This window comes from Scleropages formosus, chromosome 17, assembly GCF_900964775.1.
Source record: "Scleropages formosus chromosome 17, fSclFor1.1, whole genome shotgun sequence".
Taxonomy (NCBI): domain Eukaryota; kingdom Metazoa; phylum Chordata; class Actinopteri; order Osteoglossiformes; family Osteoglossidae; genus Scleropages; species Scleropages formosus.
In genome coordinates, this window is record NC_041822.1 from 24,321,722 (window position 1) to 24,348,189 (window position 26,468).

Consider the following 26,468-nt stretch of genomic DNA (forward strand, 5'->3'; position numbering starts at 1 on the left):
ACCATCATGTGTGGTTACCTTTGTCACGCTCCCTGTGTCCCAGACCCTTTCACCATTAGGATGATGATGAAGACAGGTTGTGGGGGTGGGGTTGACACCCCAGGACTCCTGGTGAAAAGAACATCCCCAGAACTCCTCCTTTCCAACTGTATCCACCCAGAGGAACCCAGAGACTGCACTTTCATGCAAGAAACACACCCTAGTCACAGGAAAATGTGACACACACACACACACATATATATGTGTGTGTGTGTGTGTGTCACATTGTCTCATATATACATATGAAAAAGTTGATGAAATAAAAGAGCTCCAGGCTGGTCTTCAACTCCAAGGGTCCATTGTAGCACCTGGGCTACAGCTACATTTCCAACACCTTCGCTGTACTGAGCGGAAGCATCGTCTGCCTTCCTTGCATCAATTAGTCTTTCCAATAAATAAATAAATTAGAGGGTTGCAGGAAGCACTTCCATGTTTTGGCCTTTGTTCTTAACCTTCTCTAGACTACAGACCCCTGCAAAAATCTAAAAACTAGAAAAATGTCCATCAATAACAGTGGAGAAAATATGGCAGTCAATTTATTGCACTGAAAACTGTACATCCACAATAATTATGTCATAGGTAATAATTCAATACTTATTTCTATGGTATTCTTAAGCATTAATACTTCAAACCTTCATTTTTTGTTACTTTTTAGTTGGACAGCCTTATTTTCAAAGGAAGCCTGGACCCCAGGTTAAGAACTTCTCATTTAAGGACATATTTAAAACCCAAAATAAAAAAAAAAATTACCAGGAGGCTCCAAGAAGAATTTAAGTGTCACATTATGTATGATATTAGTTGCATCCATACAAATACATTTTTTGTAAACCATTGCAGTACTAAGAACATGTGATTGGTTGTCTCCAACCTCAGTAAACAAAGGGCCTTTCCATGGTTTCCTGCTAATTAAAAGTCGGGAAGAGAAGATGAATCATCACCCTGTTGTAAAGATTTGGTTTGCTTGTCTCCAGGATCGAGCTACATTTTAAATCTCGCATCTTTATTTAAGATGCTAAGTAATTTTATTGTGAACACAAAACACGCAAATGCACATGGAAGTAAACAGAGAAAATCCATATTGCTGATGGAAGGTGGGACCAGGGCATCCGCCGTTCCCAAACAGGTTAAGTATAAAGATATGTGGGGGAGGGGTAAAAGTGCTGAGACGGTCAGTCGGTTGGTCAGTCATTCGGTCAATCAGGAGTCCTGGCACGAGTCTGTCAGCGTGTCACAACACCGGTCTGGGAGCAGGTCTCGTGTGGAAAGGATGACTTCATGGAATGGGTCACCAAGTGAAGGTGCCCCCTGGGTTTGTGGTTCGGAGGTCAGAATTTATTTTCCAGTTTTCTTCAGGAAGAGTGGCTCAGGCTTCGCTTGGTGATCTCGTCTTTACCCCTCACTTCTCCATCTGCACTCATCCGTGGGCAGCGATAACACCCCATATAGAATGCAAGCTGCAGCTCAGCGAGACATCATCCGGACAAACTCTGCAAAAAAGCAGAGACCTTTGGTCAAAAAGACTTTTGTCGAACACTGGACATTCTGAGAGTCAGAATACCAATGATTGTCTTCAAGTTATTGTAAAGAGCCAGCAAGTATAGCGGCTCATCAGCTTATGGACACAGATGGGACTGGAAGTATTATTGCAACTCGTTTTATTTGTAATGCCAAAGCCGCAACAAACAAAAGCTCAGTAATTCAGATGTCCTTTGATCTGTTTACTAGTTAGGTCCTGTAAAAGTCTTGGATATAGCACTAATTATGAAAACTGGTTTGTAAGGCTTTATTTTCACACTTTCAACTTCAAACAACTTTAGAATTAAAACTAATTTAAACTGCATAAATAAAAATGTCTCTGTGAACTCCATTTTGATGCTGACTGTTGACTCGTTCCTCCCATAAACATGTGAAATGTTCATGTTATTTTTGATCACCAACACAAACAGCAGACAGGAGCTGTAAACACTGTGGAAGTAAAATAAATCAAGGGTGTCAAACACTGCTATTCTCTTGTGTTCTTTACTGCCATTATCAGCTCGGGAGGGAAAAGCATACTGTGTTCCCTCTGCTACAAGTAAGTTAAGAAAAATGGAATTATACAAATATAAATGCTTGAAAATGTTCCAGTTTTTGAAAACTAACAGGAGTAGCCATTGTGTACCGATTAAGGCAGCTAAGCTACTAGCTTCTGGTTTCAGGAAGACAACATTTATTACACCCTTGAGCAAGGTGCATGTTCAATAAATCATCCTGCAATAATAACTGAACATCCATGGCTACACAAAAATGCAGCAGCTTTCCCATATAATGCTTGTAGATCTGCAGTGAGAATAAACCAAACAACTTATTGATCATCATAAAAAGAATTTTTTCCTTTTGTCATCTTTTGCTCTCGCTTTCTAAGGACACAATCTCTTGACAGATAACCTGACAGACATTTGTAAACCCCTTATCCTCCCACCTGTCTTCACACTTTTGGAATACTGTCATGTTCGATAAATTGGCTGAGGTGCTGGGTGTGCAGCGCATGTAAAGTTGTACAGTTTTTTAAGAAATGTTCCATAAAACTGCTTTCTTGAGCATTCTGTATGTCACCTTAAGAATGATGTATATAACGCGACAGATTGTGACATCATAGTTCATGGACTAGTGAAAGTAGCGCAAACGATGTGAATTTTTGATACAAATTATTCATTTGACTAACCTCTTGTATGCTCTCCAATCTCCATTTTCCCAAATATTTAGTGAAAAAACTAAATCAAACCAAACATAGTACATTGTTCCAATTGCTTTGGTTTCTAAAGCCATCTCCTCTTCTTCAGTTGTCTAGAATCACCCTTAAAGACAAACACCATATAAAGAGAAACGTATGGCTGAGGATGTGTTTCACCTTCAAAGTCTACATGGCCATCCCCATTCAGGTCAATATCTCTCAGGATGTCCTCCAGGTCTCTGTGACCAACCTGCCAGAAGAGGCAAAGGTTTTATTAGGTGTAAGCAGTGTAAAACCAGGGACAAACAGACAGAAATACCGATTACGGCTCCTGCGGGCCTCTGACCTCACCTGCTGTCCCAGCAGCTTCTTCATGGCTTCTCTGAGCTCCGCAGTGCTGATTGCTCCATCGCCATTTGTGTCAAACTGACAGGATGGGATGAGGAGGTGAAGAAGGTGAAGGGTACAGGGTGATAAAAGAGATTGAGGAAGGAGAGTTAGAAGTATGAGAGGAAATACTGTAGGTGGGAAATCTCATTAATATTGATGCATGAATTACCCAGAAAGACTTCAGGTTCTTTAAAGGTTTTCTAAAGGAGCTTCACGGATGCAATTAAGATTTGAATACAGCTTTACTTGAGCACCAGTATTTCTCAGATATTTTTTCCACAAAGGTGAGAGATCGATCACCCATGGCCAAAATGGCACACACGCTAAAAAGGGTTCCCTCTGTCACTTCACTCACCTCTTTGAATGCATTTCTCAGTTCCTTCACACCAATCATGTCTGCTGTTTCAGCCAGAAGTTTTGGTCCCATCAGCTCCACAAAGTCCTCAAAGTCAACATGGCCCCCCACTTCAGGAGTGCATGATGGGTAAGGAATAGAGGAGTTTAGGGAGGGGCCACAGAACAGTTAAAACACAAATTATACATAGTTTAACAAAGTGCAGTTCCAGCTTCTATCAATAACTCCATTACTATATGTACAGTGCTGTTTGAAAGTATGTGAAGCCCTCGTGTCCCACAACTAAAATCTGAATCTATTGGACCCTTTCAGACAACAGGGGTCTCTGACTGATGGGGTCTAAGTGCATTTTTAAACATCTGGCAGTGAGCAGAAAAAAAAACAGTTATGCAGGAGATCTGGGCTTTCGACAGCTCAAACAAGTCAGTTAGATGTTCCAAAACTTGGCTTAATTAAAAAAAAAAATATGTACAGTGATTCAGTCAAAAGCATTATATACTAAAAAAGCATGGCATGTAAATCAGGTAACACATCAAATTTAAAAAAAGATGTTCATTTACTGGATGTATATTGAGCAAGAAAGCTGCTCCATTTTCAGCGCACTGCAAACGGATTCCACCAGTGTAAGCGCCACCTTTGAACCCAGAACATAGCCATCTAGCAGATGTGGTGAAGGAGTGTCCTCAGATATGACATTTCAATTAAGCAGTAATGGTTAGAGTTTCTGCCTTTGGATCTAAAGGTTGTAGGTTTGATTCCCATCTCCAGCTGTAGACCCTCGAGCAAGGTACTTGCCCTAAATTGCCCCAGTAAAATGACCCAGCTGTGTAAATAGGTAAATAATTGTAAGTAGCTTAACAGTGAAAGGTGTTTTGGAGAAAAGTGTCAGAACAATGAATAAATGTAATCTTCAGTTCATCTAAAATACCTTAATCTTTCCATTTGAAAGACTTTTTGCTCGCAATATTTTTAAATCTTGAGCTACAGTGAAATTAAAACTATATGACTAAATCTGTCTAGTCTAGTCTGTCCAGTCTAAAGTACAAATCTTTCTGTGTTGCACCATGGTCACCATGGTCTCCAGAGAAACGACATTTCGTTCCACTGTATACAAGCTATATAGAGGAATGACAATAAAAAGAACTTGAGTGCAGATTTTTGACTGATTCACCCCATAAACAAGTGGAGCATTTATTTTCTTATTACTGATCACTGGCACTCAGGAATCTCAGAAATGAACTGGGAACACTGTGGAACCGAGTTGAATTAAGTCAGACACACACTCCTACACTGTTTTTCCTGGAAAAATCTTAAATGAATCCCATCTGTAGTTAATGCCATCCGTCACGCACAGACACACACTTACGGTTCATGTTGATTTGCTGGCTCAGCTCAATCAGCTCCATCTCTGTGGGCATATAGCCCATGGTTCGCATGCAGTTGCCCAGGTCTTTGCAGCCGATGAAGCCGTCTTTGTCTCTGTCAAACTCCTTGAATGCTTCTCGGAGCTCTGCAGGAGAAGCAGGGTTCACTGCATTGCACTGTACTGTACTGCACTGTATCATCACCACTGATCAGCACAGCCAGTGTGACAGTCTGGACTGTAATAATCATAGTAATAACACTAATAACATTGGTATGATGATTTTTTTTTTTTTAGCTCCCCGTCACACAGCGGCCTATTTATGGGCTTGAGTGCTACTCTAGTCTGTGTGCAAAGTCATAACGCCTACTCGGGGAGGCAGAACATGACACATGGACTTACCATCGATTTCCTCCGGCCTTAGCTCTCTGTCCTGGAGACAAACAGAATACAGAGCCATTAGCCTCATAGCAGCGACAGTTTGCGAGTTCCACACTGCTACAGAGCAGTTTTCCCGTGCCGTATCATCCAGTAATGCACCGCCAGAGGGCTCTCACTTTACCTTTGATATACTCCAACACCTGTGGGCCTGACTCGCACAGAGTGTTAGCTATTTGATGTCAAGATCAATGATCAATAATAGAGGACTTGGCAGTCAAGAGATATACCAAAGAGCGGCACTTGGCAAAGCTGCTGTGAAGATCTGCAGAAGGACTTTTAAGGACACCATGGAATGCCTGGAAAACACGAAGAGGGGTCTTTGATCAAATCAAGCCAGAACTCTCACTCGAAGCACAAATGGTGAAACTGAGGTTATCGCACTTCGGACACATCTTGAGAAGACTGGATTCGCTCAAAAAGATGGCGATGTTTGGGAAACTTGGGCAAAAAGAGAGGAAGAATAGCAACCAGACGGATGGAGTCAGTCAGAGAGAAAATGGACACACTCCATCCAATGCTATGGAGATAACTGGAGGACAGAATGTTCCAGACAAGCTCTTTATGCATGGTCACCAAGGATGACATTGATTCTGTGGTGCTTAACAGCAATGTAAGCTGCATCTCTCATGGTGTTACTACCCATTTAAAGGGACGTTCACTAGTGGACTCTGCTCACTCACAACCCATGCTGAACTTTTTAATGAAACCTTGATGGCTGCGTTATCAATCTTTGACAAAGCTATGATGGTGTGCTTGCTTTGGGGGGGAAGCAAGAGGTTGTTGGATGACAGTTTGGTGGTGCAAAGGCCCCCGCCCTACAGCAGAAAAGACACTAGCCAGATCCTTCAGGGGTTAACAGCCAGGAGTGGCGGGGAGGATAAACACACAGCTCTCACTAGCGTCATGCCCAATGTGATGACCCATCCCAAACTAAAGGCCTGAGGGGGCCACACACAACCTTATGGCATTCCATTCGTCCTCCATCCCCACTGGATGCTCCTCAGCTGAACAGGGATTTACATGACAAATCATTCATTGCAGCTCTGAGCTACCGAGTTCAACGTCTGTTTCCCCTCTGTGGACGTGTCACATCGTCAAGCTCAGCTGCAGCCCGTCAGGAACAGCATTTGGCCCAAACTTAGGAATCACACTTGCGGTCCAACAGCTCGCAGTCCGATTCGTAGAAAACAAATGCTGTTGCACAGTGTAGTGGGGGCAAAAGGTGGTGCAGTGATTAAAGCCCCGTCCTTCAATTCAAATCCCTGTGTCCCGCAGTACTTTTGATCAAGGCACTTACCCTGAAGTGATACAGTAAAAATAACCCTGTTGTGTAAATGGTTAAACTGTCCGAGAACACCTTTCACGGGTAAGACGGACCTCGGGATAAACAGTGGAAGGGGCCAGGGTGACGAAAACTGCAACACAATGATGGTAGAGGTTTGCTAGTATAACTGTGTGCAATTCAAAAACGTTTTGTAGAGACCATTATAAAAAACTTTAAATTTAAACAACTATTTTCTGGAAACAAACCATGAGAAAGTAAAACCACATTAAAAATAAACAAACAAACCAAACATGGGCTGAGTGTAATAGTGATGTTGCTATTCATTCTATTTTAAAGTGTTACACAACTTTTTGCTCATGATATTAAGCACCATTTAAGGTGATTGTTGGGTGAACACAAACTGGAACTTTTCCTCAGGAGAAATAAAAGACTAGGTCATTATCCGTAGGGGGGGGGGCATAGTGGCACATGGTGGCACAACAGGTCTGGCTGGGTCCTGCTCTCTAGTGGGTCTGGGGTTTGAGTCCTGTTTGGGGTGCCTTGCAACAGACTGGCATTCTGTCCTGGGTGTGTCCTCTCCCCCTCCAGCCCTGTGCCCTGTGCTGCCGGGTTGGGCTCCAGTTTGCCATGACCCCACTTGGGACAAGCGGTCGCAGCCACTGCGCATGTGTGATTATCTGTTTTTTCATTATTCCCTTTATTTTCAGGAATGACTTGGGACCGTAGGAATTTGCTATTTAAATGTCATTTCTATAGGCAGCTACTCCGGTGACGTGAACCAGCAACATAGTACCAGACAAACAAGTTCTGTGTCGATAATCCTTTCTGTGCCTCAGCTTTTCATCACCTGTTGATGCATTTTGTTTACTCCTAGTTGTGTATCACTTTGGAGAAAAGTATATGTAAAATGAATAAATGTAAACGAAGACCTCAGCCTCCAACAGAGCAAATACTGAAGCAGCCAGGTAAAATGTGCATGGATGCTGAAGTTAATCCCTGTCCCGAAGGTCCCATAATTTCACACCCATATTCTTAATGCTTTAGCAATCATTGCTCCATTGCTGGAATCATTGTGTCCAGGGTTTATTTAATTTGGCTGTGAAGTGATTACTGGGATCCAAATCCCTTGATCCCTTGTCACTCGTTTCCATCCGCTTCAGCCACCACTGCAAGCAGCGCAATGACTTTCACTCTGCTTGTTCCTATACTGCCTTTAATTTCAGTGAGTATCACACTAAATCTGTCCCACGCAATGTGCTAACACATACAGTGGCGCATGGTGGATTACCATGTGACATGGTGGAGGTAATATTCTGAATGGAAGGGATATTCTTCACATGGATGTGTGTCATTGCAATGCCACTGAATGTTCTTCTTATTCCAGCCAACCTCGGGTTTTGTACCAGCAAATTCCATCTGACCGTAGAGCATTTCCCAGGGGTGTGAGAGCTGCATAGTGGAGAGAGAGCAAGCTGTGACAAACGCAAAGAGAGGGGCATCTGTATGTCTAGCGCATCAGTAGGGAACACGTGCCCAATTTTCCATTAATTCATCATAACAGTTTACTGGCCAACTTGTGTAGGCTTGGCACTACAGTCCTACACACTGTCAAGAGCCTTATAAACAAACGGCGAGAGAGAAAGAACTTAAGGCGAGCACAGAAAGGCAGGAAGGCAGGTGGAAACAAACAGGAGTGTGATACAAAGAGACAGAAATAAAAAGTAGTCTTTGGCCAAAAGCAAAGCAGCCAGAAGTGCAGAACACAAGGTTGTTTATTCCTACAAACCCATTTCAGATCCGCTATGCATCCCCCTGCCAATGATCCGGATGTGTGGCTCAACCCAAGAGTCAAAATGGTCTTCTGGTGGGAATAGTGATAAATAAATAGAAAGATTAATACGAAAGAGTGCATTACTAATAGTGATCCTAAAGAACAGACACAAAGGGTGGCAGATGGTGTAGTAATTAGAGCCATCAGCTTGTAGTCAGAAGCTGGCAGGTTCAAATCCCTCTTGAGCATTACACTAACCCGGAATCAATACATTTTTATCTAACCTTTTATTGTCAAAGCTCACAAAGATGATGAGAGGCAGCAGTTAAGGCCTGAAAGTGATGAGGACTGGAATATAGGGAATGGGAGACTGGGTGGACACTTAATCAAAGGCTGTTTCGTGCACAGAATACAAACAGGTGTCAGATGCACTACTTCAAAGCAAAATGCTCTGAATGCTAATCATTGTTGCAAAGCTATTTGTGGGCACAAGTTTCATTAGAAAAAAAAGCAGTTCTCATAAAGTATATGAAATGTACCTGCAAAATGACAGCAGCAGGGGGCTATCACCAGTATAAAAGAGTAACAGGAGATCATGAGAGAGGACAACAACAGGAAAGTGGACAAACTCTAGAGAAGAATAGGCTATCAACAGTCCCCAGGGTGATACAGTGAGGGAAGACTGGGCTATTACTGGTGTGGATGAATGACAAGGGAGGGGGTTACCACCAGCAAAACCCAATAACATGAGAATAGATGACCACCAATACAGAAAAGTGATGGCAGAGCCAAGGACTCTAGGAGTCTCACTAAGCCTGGCACTAAATCACAGTGCTGACACCATCTTTGTACATGTGATAGCGCTCCATCTGTTGTTTTGCCCATCCCGTTGCCAACAGTTTTTCAATTACTGAGCGTGTCTTTCTGTGGTAAGGTCAGCAAAGAGACTCGAATTGTCATGGTGCTGCTGCCAAATGCGCATAACAATGGCACAAAACACGCTGTTATTCAATGTGTTTCAATGAAGTGACAACAGTTACACAAAGACCTTCTACAGGTACCGTACACAACGACAGCTGTATCAAGTCAGCACTTAAGCAGACGTATGACTGTAACTGCATGATTTCGTTAAATGTACTGAAAACGTTTTCAAATAATGCACTACTGCTTTGAAAATCTGAGTCACTCTGAATAATAGCATCCATCATAATAAATAAACAAACTAATAAAACAGTCAAACAAACAACAATGCCCTCAATTACATGATGGCTGTTGCTACTGGAGACTGATATGTTCTCTCAGGTAAGTGATGACACACTGAATTTTTTTGTCACAAAAAGGGTTTGGAAATCTTCAAACAGAAACAGCTCCTGTATACAACAATCCCCATTGTTCAAATCTTACTCGTTCCTGAAAATCTGCTTGCAAGAGAGGGATCCAAATAGTGAAGAAGCTACTTCCGTCTAGTTCATTCAAAAAGGAAAAAGAGGGGGAGGGAGGAATCACCCCAAAAGATACACAATGATAATAATAATAATTCTTATTATAATTATATTTGGTGCACTCATGTTCAAAAGGTTTGGAACAGGGAATGGAATCCTTATACCAGGGTGAGGTGTACTATGTAGGGGGCAGCTGGTAGTGTAGTGAATATAGCTGTTGCATTTGGACCCAAAGGTTGCAGATTGAAATCTGACTTCTAGCTATAATACCTTGAGGAAGGTACTTACCCTAAATTGCTCCAGTAAAATTACTGAGCTGTATAAATGGGTAAATAATTGTAAGTTGCTTTTGGGGAAAAAAAAAAAAAAATCAGCTAAATTAATAAAAGTAGGTGCAAATTAATGTAGTCCAGATAAGTCAGCAGGGGGGCATGGTGACATAGCAGGTTTGACTGGGTCCTGCTCTCTGGTGGGTCTGGGGTTCAAGTCTTGCTTGGGGTGCCTTGCAATGGACTGGTGTCCCATCCTGGGTGTGTCCCCTCCCCCTCCAGCCTTGCACCCTGTGTTGCTGGGTTAAGTTCCAGTTCGCTGCAGGACAAGTGGTTTCAGACTGTGTGTGTACAGATAAGTCAATGTCCATATATTGAGTGTATGCTATAAATATTGCAACAGTGCAGCACTACCAAGTGCAAAGATAAATGTTAGTACTTGCACAAGTTAATGGTTTAAGTAACAGTGCACAAGTAAGTTTATTTAAAGAAATCACAAAGGAAAAAAATTAATACAGTATTTTAAAGAACTGTTGTACTGGAGAGAGGAATTTAAAAAGATCTCCCACTATCACAGCTATAATATTATTATTAGACAGTTTTCAGTGTGTATATAAGGTGGTTACTCATTCTGCCTCAGGCTGTTACAGGCTGTGAAAATTGGTGCAGCTGCTCCTTCACCTAGATGGGTAATTATTCGGCACTTGTCAAGGAAGAAAGTTGATTATAATGTTACACATTCTGCTGAAAAATGTATTTATATAAGCAAAAACTCATCATTCCTTCAGTTTCTCTTGCCCAGCAGAGACCACACGAAAATATTTTTCTGGAGACACTGATTTGTTTCCCCTTTCTTCTTACATTGTGCTTGGAATACCGGAAGAAATTACATCTAAGGAGCTACCTGATCAATGGTTTTTAAAATATGAAGGGAAAACACATGATCAGTCCAAAAGAAAACATAAGAAAACCTGTCTCAACATTAGCTGAAAGAGTACGTGAAACTGAACTGTATGCACAGCTCTCTGCTGGGGCATCTCATCTCTCAGGCCACTGGCAGTTTATTCAAGGTCTCATCTTTGGACTCGTTCAAAATATATCTAGATGAGGCTGGATGAGAATCAATGAGCAGTTAGTCGACCGAATGAATAAAATGCACTAGAACAGCCTCTCCTTCGTGCTGCGACGCAGTTTCAAACAGCTTAGCGGGACTTAGCAGAAAGTACAGTAGGAGACGTCCTTTTAAGATACTGGCTGTTCTCAGCGTGACACAAAGAAACATTTGGATCTGAATAAACTATGCTGTGTCTCACGCAGTGTCCAAACTGAAGGCATCGTATCTGCTTACACACAGGACAGAGGAAGAGTGTGAGAGGCCTTCATCACAGAAGGGATACAAGAAGAGCAGGAAAACGATATGAGAAACAAGACAGACTTTCTGTTTCTCACACATTAAACTTAAATGGATGCTGACGAGAAAAGTATCAGTCCACCCCTTATCCTCAGCAAGAACTCATCCTTCACTAAAACAGCATTATGACAACAGAGGACTCAGAGAATATTCGTTTGCGCCAGCTCCTTATGGTGTACTCAGTCAGGCAGCAACACACAACATCCCCTAATAAACAGAGGGAGGAACTTGAGCATAATATGAACTGAGACATTCGCGGTACAGACTATCTCGGGGTGGCTTAGAACATTAGGAACTGTACAACATACACAGTTAAGCTGTTAACTAGAGCATGGTGAGAGGTGTGAGAAATCCCTCATTCATTTACACACACACACACACACACTCCAGTTACTTTGCGGCTTTTGTGAAGAGTGTTCATTGTCATCACCGGGAGGATTTGTCTGGCGTTACACTTTCCCTTAGTGTGGTGAGCAGCCTTTCTTGGGAGGAATGGATGAAAGGCCAGCATTGTGAACATCTCGCTGCTTGCTGGTTACGCAGGCGAACCTGAGTAAGAGAGCCAGCCGATGCAAACACGTCCCCTACTCCAGAAGGACATCATCAGACCTGAGCCAGGTTACAGACAACACCCCTCCACACAGCCAATGGTATCAGGACCCTGCGCTGTTGAGTATCCAGAACAGTGCAAAATAATATCACAGAACAGAGTATAACTGCACTAAAACAGTCTGACAAGTTCTCACATTCTAATTCTATGGTAAAACACATTATTCTTAAGAGCACTATGGTGTGAACATTCAGAAGAGATTCGCAATGGATAGAATTTGAAACATCAGTTTCACCTAAATCACAATAATTTTGAATATTTAAGTACTTAACCCTGAATGGATACAGTATAAATTAATAAATCAATATAAGTAGCTTAGTGGATAAACCTAACATGCTAAGCTTCTTTGGAGAAAAGTGTCAAATAACAGTTAGTCATAACTGTGCTCAACAGAAAAGTCAAATTAAACAATTTATTGCCCCTTAAAGTGCAAGGTATCACTTTAAAAATAAATTAGAATTAGTCATGTTAGAACTGAGGGTCAGATGGATCCCATCAATGCCATGAACACACACAGTAGCACAGTCCCAATTGCAGCCAACACAAGCTGATCTTGAGGAAATTTAGAATATGAAACCTGACTCAGTTTCCCAGCAGTAAACATGTCTGTCTCCCTGTGTGCGTGCAAGTGATGTTTAGGTATTCTTCGTGGTCTTTATGGAAAGCCGATGTTCTGTCAAGAAAGAGCCACACCTTGAAGTGAGGGATAGTCTTGCTGGGGGGGGGGGGTCAAATAGGATGGGAGCAGGTGTTGTAGTGCTTAGAAGTTCATTCGTCGTTGCATAGAAGAGTGATCCTTGGAGATACAGACAATGTCAGAATAGGAGGGGTGGGCAAACAAAATGGAAATAACAGCTTAGAGAATCAGAGGTAAAGGAAAGAGGGAAGTGGAAAAAGTGGAGATGTGTAGAAGATCACAGCACAGAGAAAAGACATCAATTATTTACAATCAAACATAGATAAACACCATAATAATGTTTTAAACCTGTCAGTCTTCACAAACTGTCCACTCTTCACACATACATGCACACACCACAATCACACAAACACAACTGTGCTACTTTTTCCTTGTTTTGTTGTGCTGATGTATAATTCTGAGATCAAAGAAAAAATGTAAGCCCAAGTGAGTTACCATACAAGGACACGAGTCCTACAGATGGACAAAGACAGATCACTGAGATAAACAGCTCTCTGATGCCTCACTTTCCCACAGTGGTTCGCAGAGAACTGTCTGCTTGCATCGGTAGCAAGAGCATGGGGAAGCGTAAGTGGATGGGACATGGGAAAGTTGAAGAAAGATCTAGACTTTATCACCCAGAAAGGCAGCCACACATCTGCTGAGCTCTGAGGCTGGAGGCTGTTTGTTCATGGGAGCTGCACATTCAGTGCTTGCACCCAAAGTCATTGACAAAACAAATAATTTAGCAATATTAAAGCCTGAGTATTTTTACAGCAGTAATTTAGGCCAAGGACCTTGCTCAAGGATATAACAGCAGCTGATGACATTTTTGTAACAAGTACAAGTTGTTAACCATGTTAAACGGTGTAGTAGACCCGAGCTCACACAACCGAAATAACACACCTGCAACACAATTACAAATCGAATACACACAGTACTTCCTCTCACTCACTCGCACAGACAGGGAGACATGAAATATTCGCAGAATGACTGGTAGCCAATTCCAGACAGAACATGGGTAACTGGGGGCGGGGGTCACGATTTAATGAAGATCTGGGGCTTGGTTCAGAGAATACGGCAGATTAATCCTGCTTGATACAGGCCACTGGCGGGGGGGGGGAGGGTTTCAATCGAGTGTAGGCAAGAGAAACAAGAGAAATTGGAGTGAGAAAAACTGATGAAGGACAAATGTCGCAGGAGGGGCCAATGATCAGTAAAGCAGTGGAAGCAGAAGGTTTGTATCCTAAGCTAATTACAATGATTTATACTATTATACAGCTGGGTAATTTTTACTGTATCAGTTCTGGGTAAGTATCTTGCTACAGGGTAGTAGAGAAGGCACAAGGATTAAAACCTGGGACTATGAGATTACAATAAGGTGACGGTGCTAACCACTATGCTACGTGGTGCTGATGTATAATGTAGTATTAAAGATGTACCCTTTATCTTCTTTTTCTTTCAAAAACAGTACAGTCACATCATAATTCCACTAAAAATGGTGCCAGTTCTTTTAAATGTCATCTGAGGTTTCTGAACAAAGGCAGTAAATCAGACACCTCACACTGGGAATGAAGAGATAAATATAACCACTCGTTTTCAATCCGTTGCCCCCTCTCCCGGATCGCACCGCCCTCCACTCATCTCCCCTCTTTTCCCTCCATCTTCTCACCATCTCCTCCTCCCCTTTCCCCTTCTCCCTCTCAGAAGCAAGCGCTCCAAGGTCATCATGTCCTCGGCAGGCATCCACATGCAGCCAGCAGAACAGGTGGAAATTGAGGGGAGGGGGGGACAGACAGGGGATGTCTACTGCATCGCTCTTACGTAAACCCTCCTCGTGTTGGTTAAAACTGAAATGATCAAAACTGTATCAGTCAGAGAAACTGCAGTAGAAGAGAAAGTGTGCGGCTGTTTCTTCTTACGTAACTCTTTCCCTGGATTGCTCCTTCTCTCATTCCTTGTTCTTTCACCATTTTACTCGTTCCGCAACCCTCTGCCTGTCTGAGATCTGCAATCTTATCATTTATTCATTTATCTTATAGCTTTATCCAAGGTAACTTACAAGGTTAAGGTTGTGCACTAAGCAGCTTACAATGATTTACTAATTTACAGAGCAGGATAGTTTTTACTGTATCAATTACTGTAATTGTTTTGATCAAGGGTACTACAGTGGGAGTTGGGTTTTAAACTCAGGTCCTTCGATCACAAGTCAACAGTTCTAAGCACTACACCACCTGCTCCCCGTTTAGGTACTGCAGCAGGCTGGTTACGGCTGGCGTGCAGTTTGGACCACACCATGGTGACAGCAAGGATCCTTTAGTGTGTTTTGCATGCTGGACCAGTGATGTGGCGGTGCAGTGACGCTAAATTTAATTTGCCTCCTCTGAAGTGCTGACAATGTGGATTTTCAACCCATCGACTGGCATTACATCCATATTGTCTCGGTCATCTTCTCACATGTGCTGGAAGACACTCGATGCTGGACAGCAGCATGAAGCACCTCTTAGTAATGGTCCTCAAGTTCTGCCAGCATATGATCTACACCAACCTGACAACCAGTTTCCACCTTGAGATTCTTGCATGACATATCATTCTTAGAAAGATAAGGGCCTCCTGTGACATCCTACACGTCCTTCCATTATGCATTTCAGCCCCTTGGTTTCTTACAATAAGAATTTTCACCAACTTGTTCACCTTGTCAGAATGAAAGGGCTCTTAGTGTGAACTGTTACCACGTCAGAAAAGGAAAGGCTCACGAAAAAGGCTGTCTTTACACGCTCACTTTTCTCTCTTTTAATCTAGAAGGGTTATTTTTAGTAACTGACGCCAATGTGATTTCTGCAGGGATTGTGCACAGCAGCTAAATCAGTGCCAGTGAAGGGGGAGAAGGAATTTTTAGGGTGTTAAAGGAATTGTGTACAAGTAATGTTTTGTGTTTGTATGTTTTTGAGCAATGCGTTGTGTGTGTGCGTGTGTGTCTCAGTGCTATATTTCAGTTAGGTTCTACAAAACGGTGAAAATAAATCAAAATAATTTCACATCTGTCACATCGTGATGCTTCATCCAACTTCTCCTGAAATAACGACCAACACACATTCCATTTCACACCGCAAGGCTCGGCACCGTTGAAAACATCCAGTGTGATGCATTCTTCCCCATCTCTTTCCAACCAAAACCTACTGTGCTAACATTACATTATTTTCAAATATGTATATATTATGAACCATTTTAACAGCTTACACAGCTGGATTCTATGTGATGCAAATGAAGGTGATCCTTCTCAAGGGTTCAAGGGCAGTTCCTTTCTTTCAATTTGTTCCTGTATGGATTCTGTTATGACTACACCATGTGGTCTTCTATGGCTTTGGTACTCATTCTATTGTAATGTAGTGATGTTTTTGATCTGGCCCCGTCAACACGTTTTCTCATTCGAAAGCAGTGAAAACAAAACTATACAGCACTGGATAGCTATAATGATCCTACTGTCATCTCTGTCACTCTCATGTCTGCCACACTGACCACAAAGGAAACCTGACAATGAAATATGCAGTTCATATATTATTTTTTTTCCAAGGATGAGCAGTCCTTATGGGAATATGTTCCGAAACAGTGCACTCACGTTGCTGCTGAAGTTATGAAGTCATACTTGCTTCTGGCAAACAGAGGCGTTTGGATAAGAAAATTCAGGCATGATGATTGCCTACCCCCTCAAAAATGACTCCAAACAGCAGCAGCTGAACATTAAATAATACATTCACACAAAAATAAAATCAGAGCATGCACTGGAACCAAGGTCCAAATACTTCATTATTATGAATATTGTTTATTATTTACTCAACACTGTTCTCCAAGTTAACTTAAAATGTCAGGTTCATACCAAACAGTTAAGTAATTTTTATTGTATCAATTCAGGATAAGTATTTTATTCCAGGGGTGGCGTGGTGGCGCAGTGGGTTGGACCACAGTCCTGCTCTCTGGTGGGTCTGGGGTTCAAGTCCTGCTTGGGGTGCCTTGCGACGGACTGGCGTCCCGTCCTGGGTGTGTCCCCTCCCCCTCTGGCCTTACGCCCTGTGTTGCCGGGTAGGCTCCGGTTCCCCGTGACCCCTGTATGGGACAAGCGGTTCTGAAAATGTGTTTGTGTGTGTATTTTATTCCATAGAAGTTCAGCAGGAGGGAGAATTCAACCCGGATTCTGTAAGGGCAAAGCAACAGCTCTAACCACAATGCCACCTGCAGTCCTACTGTAAAAAAAAAAAAAAAAAAAAAAAAAAAAAAAAAAACCTCACTTGGGCAGTGCAACAAGCAGCAATGGGTCAGATAAGTTTTCACCTCCAAAATGATCAGTTCATTTCCATTGTCTTTCAAATAGTTGACACCTCAGACCTATAACGGAGATATTTGGATGCTGGACTGCAAGGGAGGAGTGGACAAGATCCCAGGGGTGATGTCTGTTGGACTGGTTCTACACACCCGCTTCCATATTAGTGGCTGGCCGCTCCCTGGCGGCACTGTAATTTCATGCTTAAGTGAACATTAATTATGTACATCCTCTCTTTACAAATCCCTAAATTATGATGGTGACATCTCACAGCCTCTTAAGGTCTCACCAGTGTGGCACAGCAAGTGAATATCAACCTCACGACTCTTCTTATGAGGATTACTTCAGCTTCCCTGTGTTGTCCTAGCAGCTTTGTGCAGTCATATGTAAGGGGTGGTTTCTGTTATAGAAAAGCAAACAATGATATGACAATAAAACAAGGAGTCTCATGAGTATCCTTGGCTGGACATTTTCACAGGAATTAAAATAGCTAATGGAACTGAATATAGTCAGTCATTTCATTATATGATAAGAGCATGCTCAGTTTAACTACTCCCAGCTTGCGGAGACTGGAAAAATACCTCTTTTTCCAAAAGCTTATTTATATCTGTGCAATTTTACAAAAGTAATTAATACAGAGGAAAATTAAGATCCATCCATGGTTCACATAAAACTGATTAGACTGTTACTAAAAACAACAGCTAAATCACTGGCTAGGTTCTGTCAAAGTCTTGGCTATAGCTATGATATGAAATCGAAATCTTTTGTAAGACTTAATACTTTTATTAATGTTAAGCTACACTGAAATTAAAACAAATTTTAATTGACAAAATTGAAATCTCCAAAAACTCAAAAACTATTTAATGCCAGTTGTTGACTGATTTATTCTGTAACCTTCTGCAATGTTCCTAATCCTCTTGATCAAAAATACTTAGGGAAACTACACACAATCTGGAAGTGGATTATGAACAATGGCGCAACAGGTTTAGGTGGGTACTGCTCCCTGACAGGTCTGGAGTTTGAGCCCTGCTTGGGGTGCCTTGCGATGGACTGGTGTCCCGTCCTGGGTGTATCCCCTCCCTCTCCAGCCTTGTGCCCTGTGTTGCTGGGTTAGGCTACGGGTTGCTGCGACCCCCTGTTTGGGACAAGCGGTTTCAGCCAGCGTATATGTTAAACGTCATATAAGAAACAGCCACCTGATTAAAAAGGCAATAGGACAAAAATAATCTTTTTTTTTGAGAGGGGAGCATGGTGGCATAGCAGGTAGTACTGGTGTCTCACAGCTCCTGGGCTGTGCCTGGTTTGCATCCAGTTCTGTCTGTCCAGAGTTTGCATGTTCTCCCTGTGTTCATGTGGTTTTACTCTAGGTGCTCTGATGTCCTCCAACAGTCCAAAGATATGTTCAAGTAAACTGCTGAATCTAAATTTCTTCTAGTGTGTGCATGATTGCCCTGCAATGGTCTGTCAGCTCATCTGAGGTATACTCTTGTTTCACACACTATGCTTTTTCTCTGAACCAAAGCAACCCTACTTTGTACAAGCAATTAATGAAGATAAATTAATGATTTTTAAGAAATAATACCACGTACACTGACACTAAATCGAAAAGTGTTATGACGAGTGTATAGGAATAAGCAAAAAAATCTTATTTAGATGACAATAGATGAAAAACATCAAAAGAAAAAAATATAATCAAAAAACATTAAAAAATTAAAAGCATACAATAATTACTAATTTACATAGTTTTATTCATCTAATGATTTTCACACACACACACACACACACACACACACACACACACACACAATCTGAAACCGCTTGTCCCATACAGGGTCGCAGGGAGCTGGAGCCTAACCCGGCAACACAGGGCATAAGACTGGAGGGGGTGGGGACACACCCAGGACAGGACGCCAGTCCGTCGCAAGGCACCCCAAGTGGGGCTCGAACCCCAGACCCACCGGAGAGCAGGACCCGCACTACTGCACCACCGCACCACCCTAATGATTTTCAGTGAGAAATTAATTTATATACTTCATACATTACATGACCTGCATACATTAAGGGTGGATCAGTTACGCTGCCTGGGTGTAATATCTACAAGAAATATTTATTTGATATATGATGAATAACACAGACATAAAAGAAGAAATTTCAGAGCCTTCAAACTGTGAAAAACATTGTCCAATTTCTCACCATCTGAACCCGACCGGCAGATTTTAAATAAAGCCTTAAGTTATCTAAGAGTAAAATACTAAAACTTTAAACAAATTATTTATAATCCTCTGCTATTTCATAAACATTTTTGGGAAATTAGCTGTAACTATGTTTGGACTCAGAATGATTCTAAGTCAATGTTGACAGAAGACAAAAATAACCATAAAAAAATCCATCTCAAGGCAATTATAAAACCATTTGTTAAATGAAACTGGAAAGTCCATAAACCGCACATCAAGCTAAAGGTTCAAAGAAGCAAACAAGCTATACTTTCAAAAGAAGCAAATTGGAATATTAACTGAGGATATCAAAGAGCTCTCATTGTTACCAGGTTGTGACACTCAGGACTTGAAAGTTACAGTCTTCAAAGTGCAGACTAACAGCAAATAAATGGATATGAGCATAGACCTTTTTCATTAACATTTGCAGTGTAGAACAGTGTGTGCAATAAACTAATTTGTTTTGATGCTGTAATACAGCTTCATCTGTTCCATCTTCATTCACTTCACTCTCAATTGCATTATTGGCAAGATGAAAGCATTTACATTCCCAGAACTTACAGATAACATAAATAAGAATTGATTCAGCTAGGGGAAATTCTGTACCCATCATCGAGGTTCAGATATTGACAAGGCAGTAACTACTACAGGGGTGACCAAGGACATGTCCTTGATTGATTTCCACAAACAAGTCTTTGAAAGCCCCACTGCAATTCCCTCTTCATGTTTTACTTCCTTTGATGAAACCGTATGTGCTTTAACAGATCTTCTTCCATCCAAGATTTGGCAAATCACAGTGCACATCTTAATTGGTCTGATGTTCAGTGCCTGTAATGACCTCACTAAAAATTATGCCCTGTATAGTGTAGTGGAATATATGCAAATCCTTTTTCAATGTTCTTCTCTCCATGTTTATCAGTGAGCAGGATGAACCTGGTGTACAGTATTAACTACTTATAAGTGAAATCATCTGTGACGTTAAATGGGATTGGCTGTAGGTACCCATTTGGCAGTTGTTTTAATGTCTTTCTGTCTTAAGAAATTATGTCAGCTTTAAAAGAAACAAGACCAAGATGATGTACACAATTGTGAGCACAGAGGTCATAGTGAAAAAGCTGTTAGGGTGGGAGCATGGGGCAGATGTCTGGGAGCCCTCCTTTGATTACAATGCTTAATTCAGTAGAAGACAGTGTTAATTGATCAGAAGGTTGCAGTTTCAGAATGCAAGCAGTTCACTACCCCTCTATAGCACCCTTGCACAAGTTACATGATGAAATTGCTCAGGTAAAATGCTTAAGTCTTATTTAAACCCAAGTCCGAGGTGACTGTCAAAACGTTAGACTTGTGTACTAATCTCCTTACCACTGTTCACGCATTTATCCAGCTGGATACTGAAACACTAAATTCAGGCTTAGTACCTTATCTAAAGGTATAACAGAAGGAGGGGTGTTCTGACCAAAGGAGTTTCAGCTTTCAAGTGATGACCATAGCCATTATGCTACCACTTCCCCTGAACTATAAGTCACTTTGGATAAAATTATCAGTCATCAATAATTAATAGCAACAACTCTTACTTTCAGCCTAAGTTCTCTGTACTTCACACACACTTTCTGAACCGCTTGTCCCATTTGGAGTCGTGGGGAGCCGGAGCCTAGCCCGGCAGCGCAGGGCGTGGGAGGGGACATACCCAGGACAGGATGCCAGTCTGTCGCAAGGCACCCTAAGCGGGACTCGAACCCCAGACCCACCGGAGAGCAGGACCCAGTCCAACCCACTGCACCACCAAGCCCCCCCTCTGTACTTTGTCCAGTCAATATATCTTGGGGCTAAAGTGATTGAGGTGCCTCTGGATCAGTAAGATGAGAAGGTGCTCAAAGCAGTGCACCTGTTCATCCCACAGGGAGGTACTGGATGTTGGGAAGGGGAGAAAAGGAGAACTGTATGCCTGCATTTTGTTCACATTTTCAGATAAGCTTATGGTCCTGCAGCTCCAAGGTAGCTTTATGCTAAGGTTTATGCTGAACCACTTGTCACAGCTATAAATACAAGGACAAAACGTCTACAAAACTGAATCCACTATAATGCCCTTTAAAAGACAATGTGAACAAATTAACAGAACAGCATTCCAGTAATTTTAATGAAGCAGCACTGATACAGCATACCTAAAAACAATATAAGCATTCCGATTTAAGGTAATTTTTAAGTTATGTAGTGGTTCTGCATCATTTACTGGACTACAGCACAAAATCCCAGCATACTCACCAACAACTGTACACTGGGCAGACCTCCTCAGCTCCTTGGAAGACTGTGTCATTCAATCTGGATAATACCGAGCTGTGGCTCTGCATTCCTTTTTGCAGCTGTACATTCCCGAAACGGATGGAAGTACAGTCTCTGCTGGTTTTGATAAAAAAAAGGTATTCTAAATATGTCAGCGTTTCTACTCTTCTGCTAGAAGTGTGCATTGCTTGCCTGTGATTCACACTCCAGATAAACTGTAACAATGAGGTTAGTCCCTGTTATTCATTGACCTGTTGGCTTCTTTCAGACCATTCAGTGTTGTTTTACAGAATTTGGAGCTCTTTGAGACTACCATTTATGTTGTGCTTTCCATGAGTACCTAGTCTGGTTAAGCTAATGGTGCTAAGAGCAGAATGAATGCAGAAAGAAGCCACCAGCGATTGTGCATGAAAATTCCAAGTCTTTCCTCATTTAGGTAGTCATGACCTGCATGTCGAATCCAGAAACTCAGTGCTAAGGATCAAACACAGCCTTACTGGATTTAATGCTTGCCAGCACTCAGCTGATGTGATTTGCATTCAGGAGACCCATAATACTACAAAGACAATAGATTGCTATTCCATCTGTAGTTTCAATCTTCTGTGCTGTTGATCACACACCAAATGTAGGCGCTCTCCGAATGGAACTTTGCACCCTGCACTAAATGTTGTTCTCGATAATTTCCCACACGGCAAACACTGAGCCACAAGCATCTAAATTGGCAAGTACTATATTGGCCAGTAATCACCAGCTGATGGAAGAGAGGTTTTGCAAAGCCAAATGTGCTTAGCCCAGTGAAACCAGATCAGAATGCTGTTACAATTCCACTTCATACTACTGCTTCTGCTGTGCCATCTACAAAGTTGCTCTGTACGCAGTCCCAGAAGGCTATCGACCTTTAGATGGCCCACACTTTGACAGAAGGAGATGTCCTTCCGAAGACACACAAAACATCAGGAGACCCAGATGTCGAGCCACTAAGCACAACCTAACACATAAAGTAGGAAAAGAGCCTTTCGGACCAACATTGTACACTTATTTATCATTTTGGAACTATATATAAGCCAACTATACACAGCTGACGCTGCCACTCTCAGCCAAGTCTCCAGTCAATTATTTCCAAATCAGAAACAACACAAGAGAAAATCCACAAAACCATGAGTGTAATAACCAGGACCCTAAGCTTAACCCTTCTACATTGGCTCCCTCCAGTAGACAACCTCACTCCTCCACACATCAGACAACTTGTTGTAAATCATAGGTGAGAAAAAAAAAAAAAAATCATCAGCTCTTAACATCTTCCCATTCATGCTAACTTCAACCCTTCATCTTTAATCTTCCAGTCTCTCATCTAACATACACACATCACATATATATTGACTGAAGCTGCTTGTCCTGAGCAGGGTCGCGGCGAGCCGGAGCCTAACCCGGCAACGCAGGGCGCAGGACTGGAGGGAAGGGGACACACCTAGGATGGGACGCCAGGCCACGGCAAGGCACCCCAAGTGGGACTCAAACCCCAGACCCACCAGAGAGCAGACACAGGCCAAACCCGCTGCACCACCGCATCCCCCCCCAACATTAAGACGACTAATTTGGAAGAACCCTGACATGCCTAGCAACTTCAACACAATCTGCACAAGGAAGAAGGAATGGGAACATCTAAATTCTGTTCACTCTCAACATAGACCCATCTTCAATTGTCCATACTGGACATGACTTCCACTTAGCTAGTCTTGGGGGTGCAATCAAGTCCACAATGCATTTGGGGAGAAGAGCAGAAGACAGGGCACACTGCAATGACCAGCCCTCTCTACAGATTATCAGAAGGAATATGGACTCTGCATGCACTAAATAAAGAGGCGACGGCTTGGGTTGAGAACTTCGCAATCACCAAATAGAGTAAATTGTCCTCTGTGGTTCTTTCAGACAGATTGAAGTTCCTTCAAACCAGCAACAGACCGGTGTTCACACTGTGGCTTCTGTTTGGACTCTTTTCCCTGTTCCTTCTACGTGTAAGGCATTTAAGTAAACATAGCGCAAAACAACGATCTCATTCCTAGACACTTCTTGTGATTTATTTCTGCTTACCAGTAACTCAGCTCTAATATTAAACCAAGTTTGACCATGGATCAGCAAAAGATGTTACGTTATATAAACCCATCTTATTTTATTGTCACAGCTTCCACAAAGTCTGCATTGCCCAGCAATGATAACAATTTACTGTACAGTTAGAAAGCACCTGTAACCAAGCAAAATGACCACAGGGGTACTGGAATGCCACAAAATATCCTGGTAAATGCTCTAAAAAGGCCTTGATAAACAGAACAATGTAAAGTGCAAACAGTCCAGAGAATGAGTGGTGTAAGATTATATTAAAATGGTCTGCTTGTATAGGGTGATTTCAATTCAGTTATTTTGTCAGTTTGGGGGCACGGGGGCGCAGCAGGTTTGGACAGGTCCTGCTTTCTGGTGGGTCTGGGGTTCGAGTCCTGCTTGGGGTGCCTTCTGATGGACTGGCGTCCCGTCCTGGGTGCATCCCCTCCCCCTCCAGCCTTGTGCCCTGTGTTGCCGGGTTAGGCTCCAGCTCGCTGTGACCCCACTTGGGACAAGTGGTTTCAGTGTGTGTGTGTGTATTTTGTCAGGACTTTCTTTACTCCACTGATCTTATATGTGTAAAAATTAAAACACGGCCTGGAAGAACTCTAGCTTTTCAGAACAACCTACTGTCACATGATGTGTAACAAATACTTAAACACACCAAATGCAAAATAAAAATAAAAAGATTCTCAAAAACAACCCACTATCACTTATTTAAGAGGAACATGTGAAAGTGTCTAAAATAGAAAATAGAAAAAAATGATTTTCATCCTCAAAAATTTCCAAAACACTTTCCATGCACCATAAATTTCCCTTATCAGCTCTCATGGGATGAAAACTGTTTTTATAATACTCATGTCATTTATCATATTCATCAGTGCTATACTCACGAGTCCAAGTGGAATCATTTTATAACGCACTCGTTGTGTTCAGGGGAAGTTTAAAACAAAGTATTTATTATATGGTCTAGTCTAGTGGAGTTAGTTTTGCAGTCATTCATCATATCTATCAATACTAATCCAAAAAAAAAAAAAAATCCCCAGCATTATTTGCTCAAGTTGAGTTAGTCTTACGCACAATAATGCCAGTAAGTAATTTAGCAGTACTCATATTTGTAAAAGTTGGGCTACATTTAGTACTGTGTGAAAGGACTCGTCACTGATGGTATCTGTTATTACTGACACTATTCCCGTCAGATTGATTTTTTTATACTGTTGCATTATTTGTTGAAGTTGAGGTTGTTTTTAAGCTCTAAATATTCATTATATTGTATATCTTCACAGTGTATGAGAAAACAGTGGTCAGTATAGGTTATGTGGTTATTTCTTTGACTCAGTCAGTAGAAAAAACGGGCGGTTTTTGAAGAACCACTTGTAGAGCTCAGCGCCTCAGGACACCGATGCTCGACGGGTTTCGTTGTATTTTATGACATTCTGCGGCGTTTTCCTACCGTTTTCGTGTGCGCTTATTTTGCTTATAGTGATTTTCCCGAGTTGTATCGACTCGTTGTGAATTTTTGCGGGGATTTCATCGTTTTTATCCGTCCTACCTGGCCGAACACGGAGCTCAGGATCGGGTTGAGGCTCGAGTCGGAAACGCTGGACGCCGCGCTCGAGCTGCCGGAGCGCGCGGACGAGCGGCTGGAAGACTCGGGCATCGGGGACGAGGACGCAGGCGACGGGGACGGCGGGCTCGCGGGCGGCTCCGACGCCAGGCTCAGGGACGAGGCGGCGCGGCTCGCGTCCGCCGCTCGGAAGAAGAGCGCCGCCTCGGCGGAGCGCTTGGAGGGCGTCGCCGGCGGCTCTCTGCGGTGGCGGCTCGCCGGCGTCACCGTCACCGTGTCCTCCTTTACGGGCTTCGCGTGCGGGCGGTGTGGGTGTCTGCACGGCTTGCTCTGCCGCGAGTCCCTGCCACTGCCAGCCCGCACGGACGCCTGCCTACCAGGCGGCTCCTGCTCCTGCTCCTGCTCCTGGGCGAACGCGGGGGCGAAGCGGGCGTGTGGGTGTTGGGTCTGTCCCCGGCTCCCTCGCGTCCTCCCGGCACTCCGGCCGCTCGCCAGCCGGGGGTGACAGAGGGGTCTGCGGGCGCTGGCGTCGCACTCGGCCGGCCAGCACGTCTCCTCCGGGGCGCTGCTGCTCCCCGCCGGGCGCTCCGCGAACCTCCGGCCGGGAAGGGAGGCTCTCAACAGGGACGCGGTGGATTCGCTCTTGGGGAGAGAGGCGCTCATGAGGGCAGCTTCTCAGGCTGCGCGCCGCTTCTCATCCGCGGACGGGGAGGCTGTGAGCGCGGAGACGCGCGCGGGGCTCTGGAAGTCCATGTGGGGTCGGAGAGCGTCTGGAGGGGCGCCGCTGCGGAGCTGCCGGGGGTCCGATACCCGAGCGGGCATCGTCACGCGGCACGGCAGCGCGAGGCGATGATGATGATGATGATGAACACACCGGACTGGTAATACAAGTTTAAAATAACAATTTAAAAAAAAAATAAGAAAAGATAAAGTTCAGCAGTTCATCATTCCGCTGCTAGTCCGGTTCTCCTGCGCCGCGTTTCTGACATGGAGCATATATAACTGTGCGCGTGTGTGCGCGCGCGCGTGCCAGTCGGTATCAGTGTCTCTGAGTGTGTCTGTCTGTGCGCGCGCGAACGATACAGTGTGTCACTACGCGTGTCTACCTGTATGTGTGCGTGTGTGTCCTCCTGTATTTCTCCGTGTGCTTCTGCCTCTGAGTGTTTCCTAACGTCAGTGTGCTGTGAGTTGATGTGTGTTTTCTCCCCGGAGTCACTCGAAGATCCTG

At 43.1% G+C, this 26,468-nt stretch overlaps 1 protein-coding gene across 1 annotated transcript; it reads right to left on the reverse strand.

The window, feature by feature from the left end:
• Positions 1–262: 262 nt before the first annotated feature.
• Positions 263–26,468, reverse strand: cabp1a (calcium binding protein 1a). Its single transcript, XM_018731566.2, has 7 exons — positions 25,226–26,468; positions 5,263–5,293; positions 4,864–5,007; positions 3,498–3,607; positions 3,104–3,178; positions 2,930–3,002; positions 263–1,526 (listed from the first exon to the last, which is right to left on the reverse strand). The coding sequence occupies exons 1-7, from the start codon at positions 25,901–25,903 to the stop codon at positions 1,501–1,503; spliced, it is 1,137 nt and encodes a 378-aa protein (XP_018587082.2). The 5' UTR covers positions 25,904–26,468; the 3' UTR covers positions 263–1,500.

Excerpts from the sequence above, each read along its gene's own strand:
- cabp1a (XM_018731566.2), bottom strand. The coding sequence starts at position 25,903 with ATGAGCGCCTCTCTCCCCAAGAGCGAATCCACCGCGTCCCTGTTGAGA. Across the intron at positions 3,608-4,863 it reads CCAGCAAATCAACATGAACC|TGGGGGGCCATGTTGACTTT; the intron begins GTAAGTGTGTGT and ends GCACTCCTGAAG. Across the intron at positions 3,003-3,103 it reads AGAAGCTGCTGGGACAGCAG|GTTGGTCACAGAGACCTGGA; the intron begins GTGAGGTCAGAG and ends CTCTTCTGGCAG.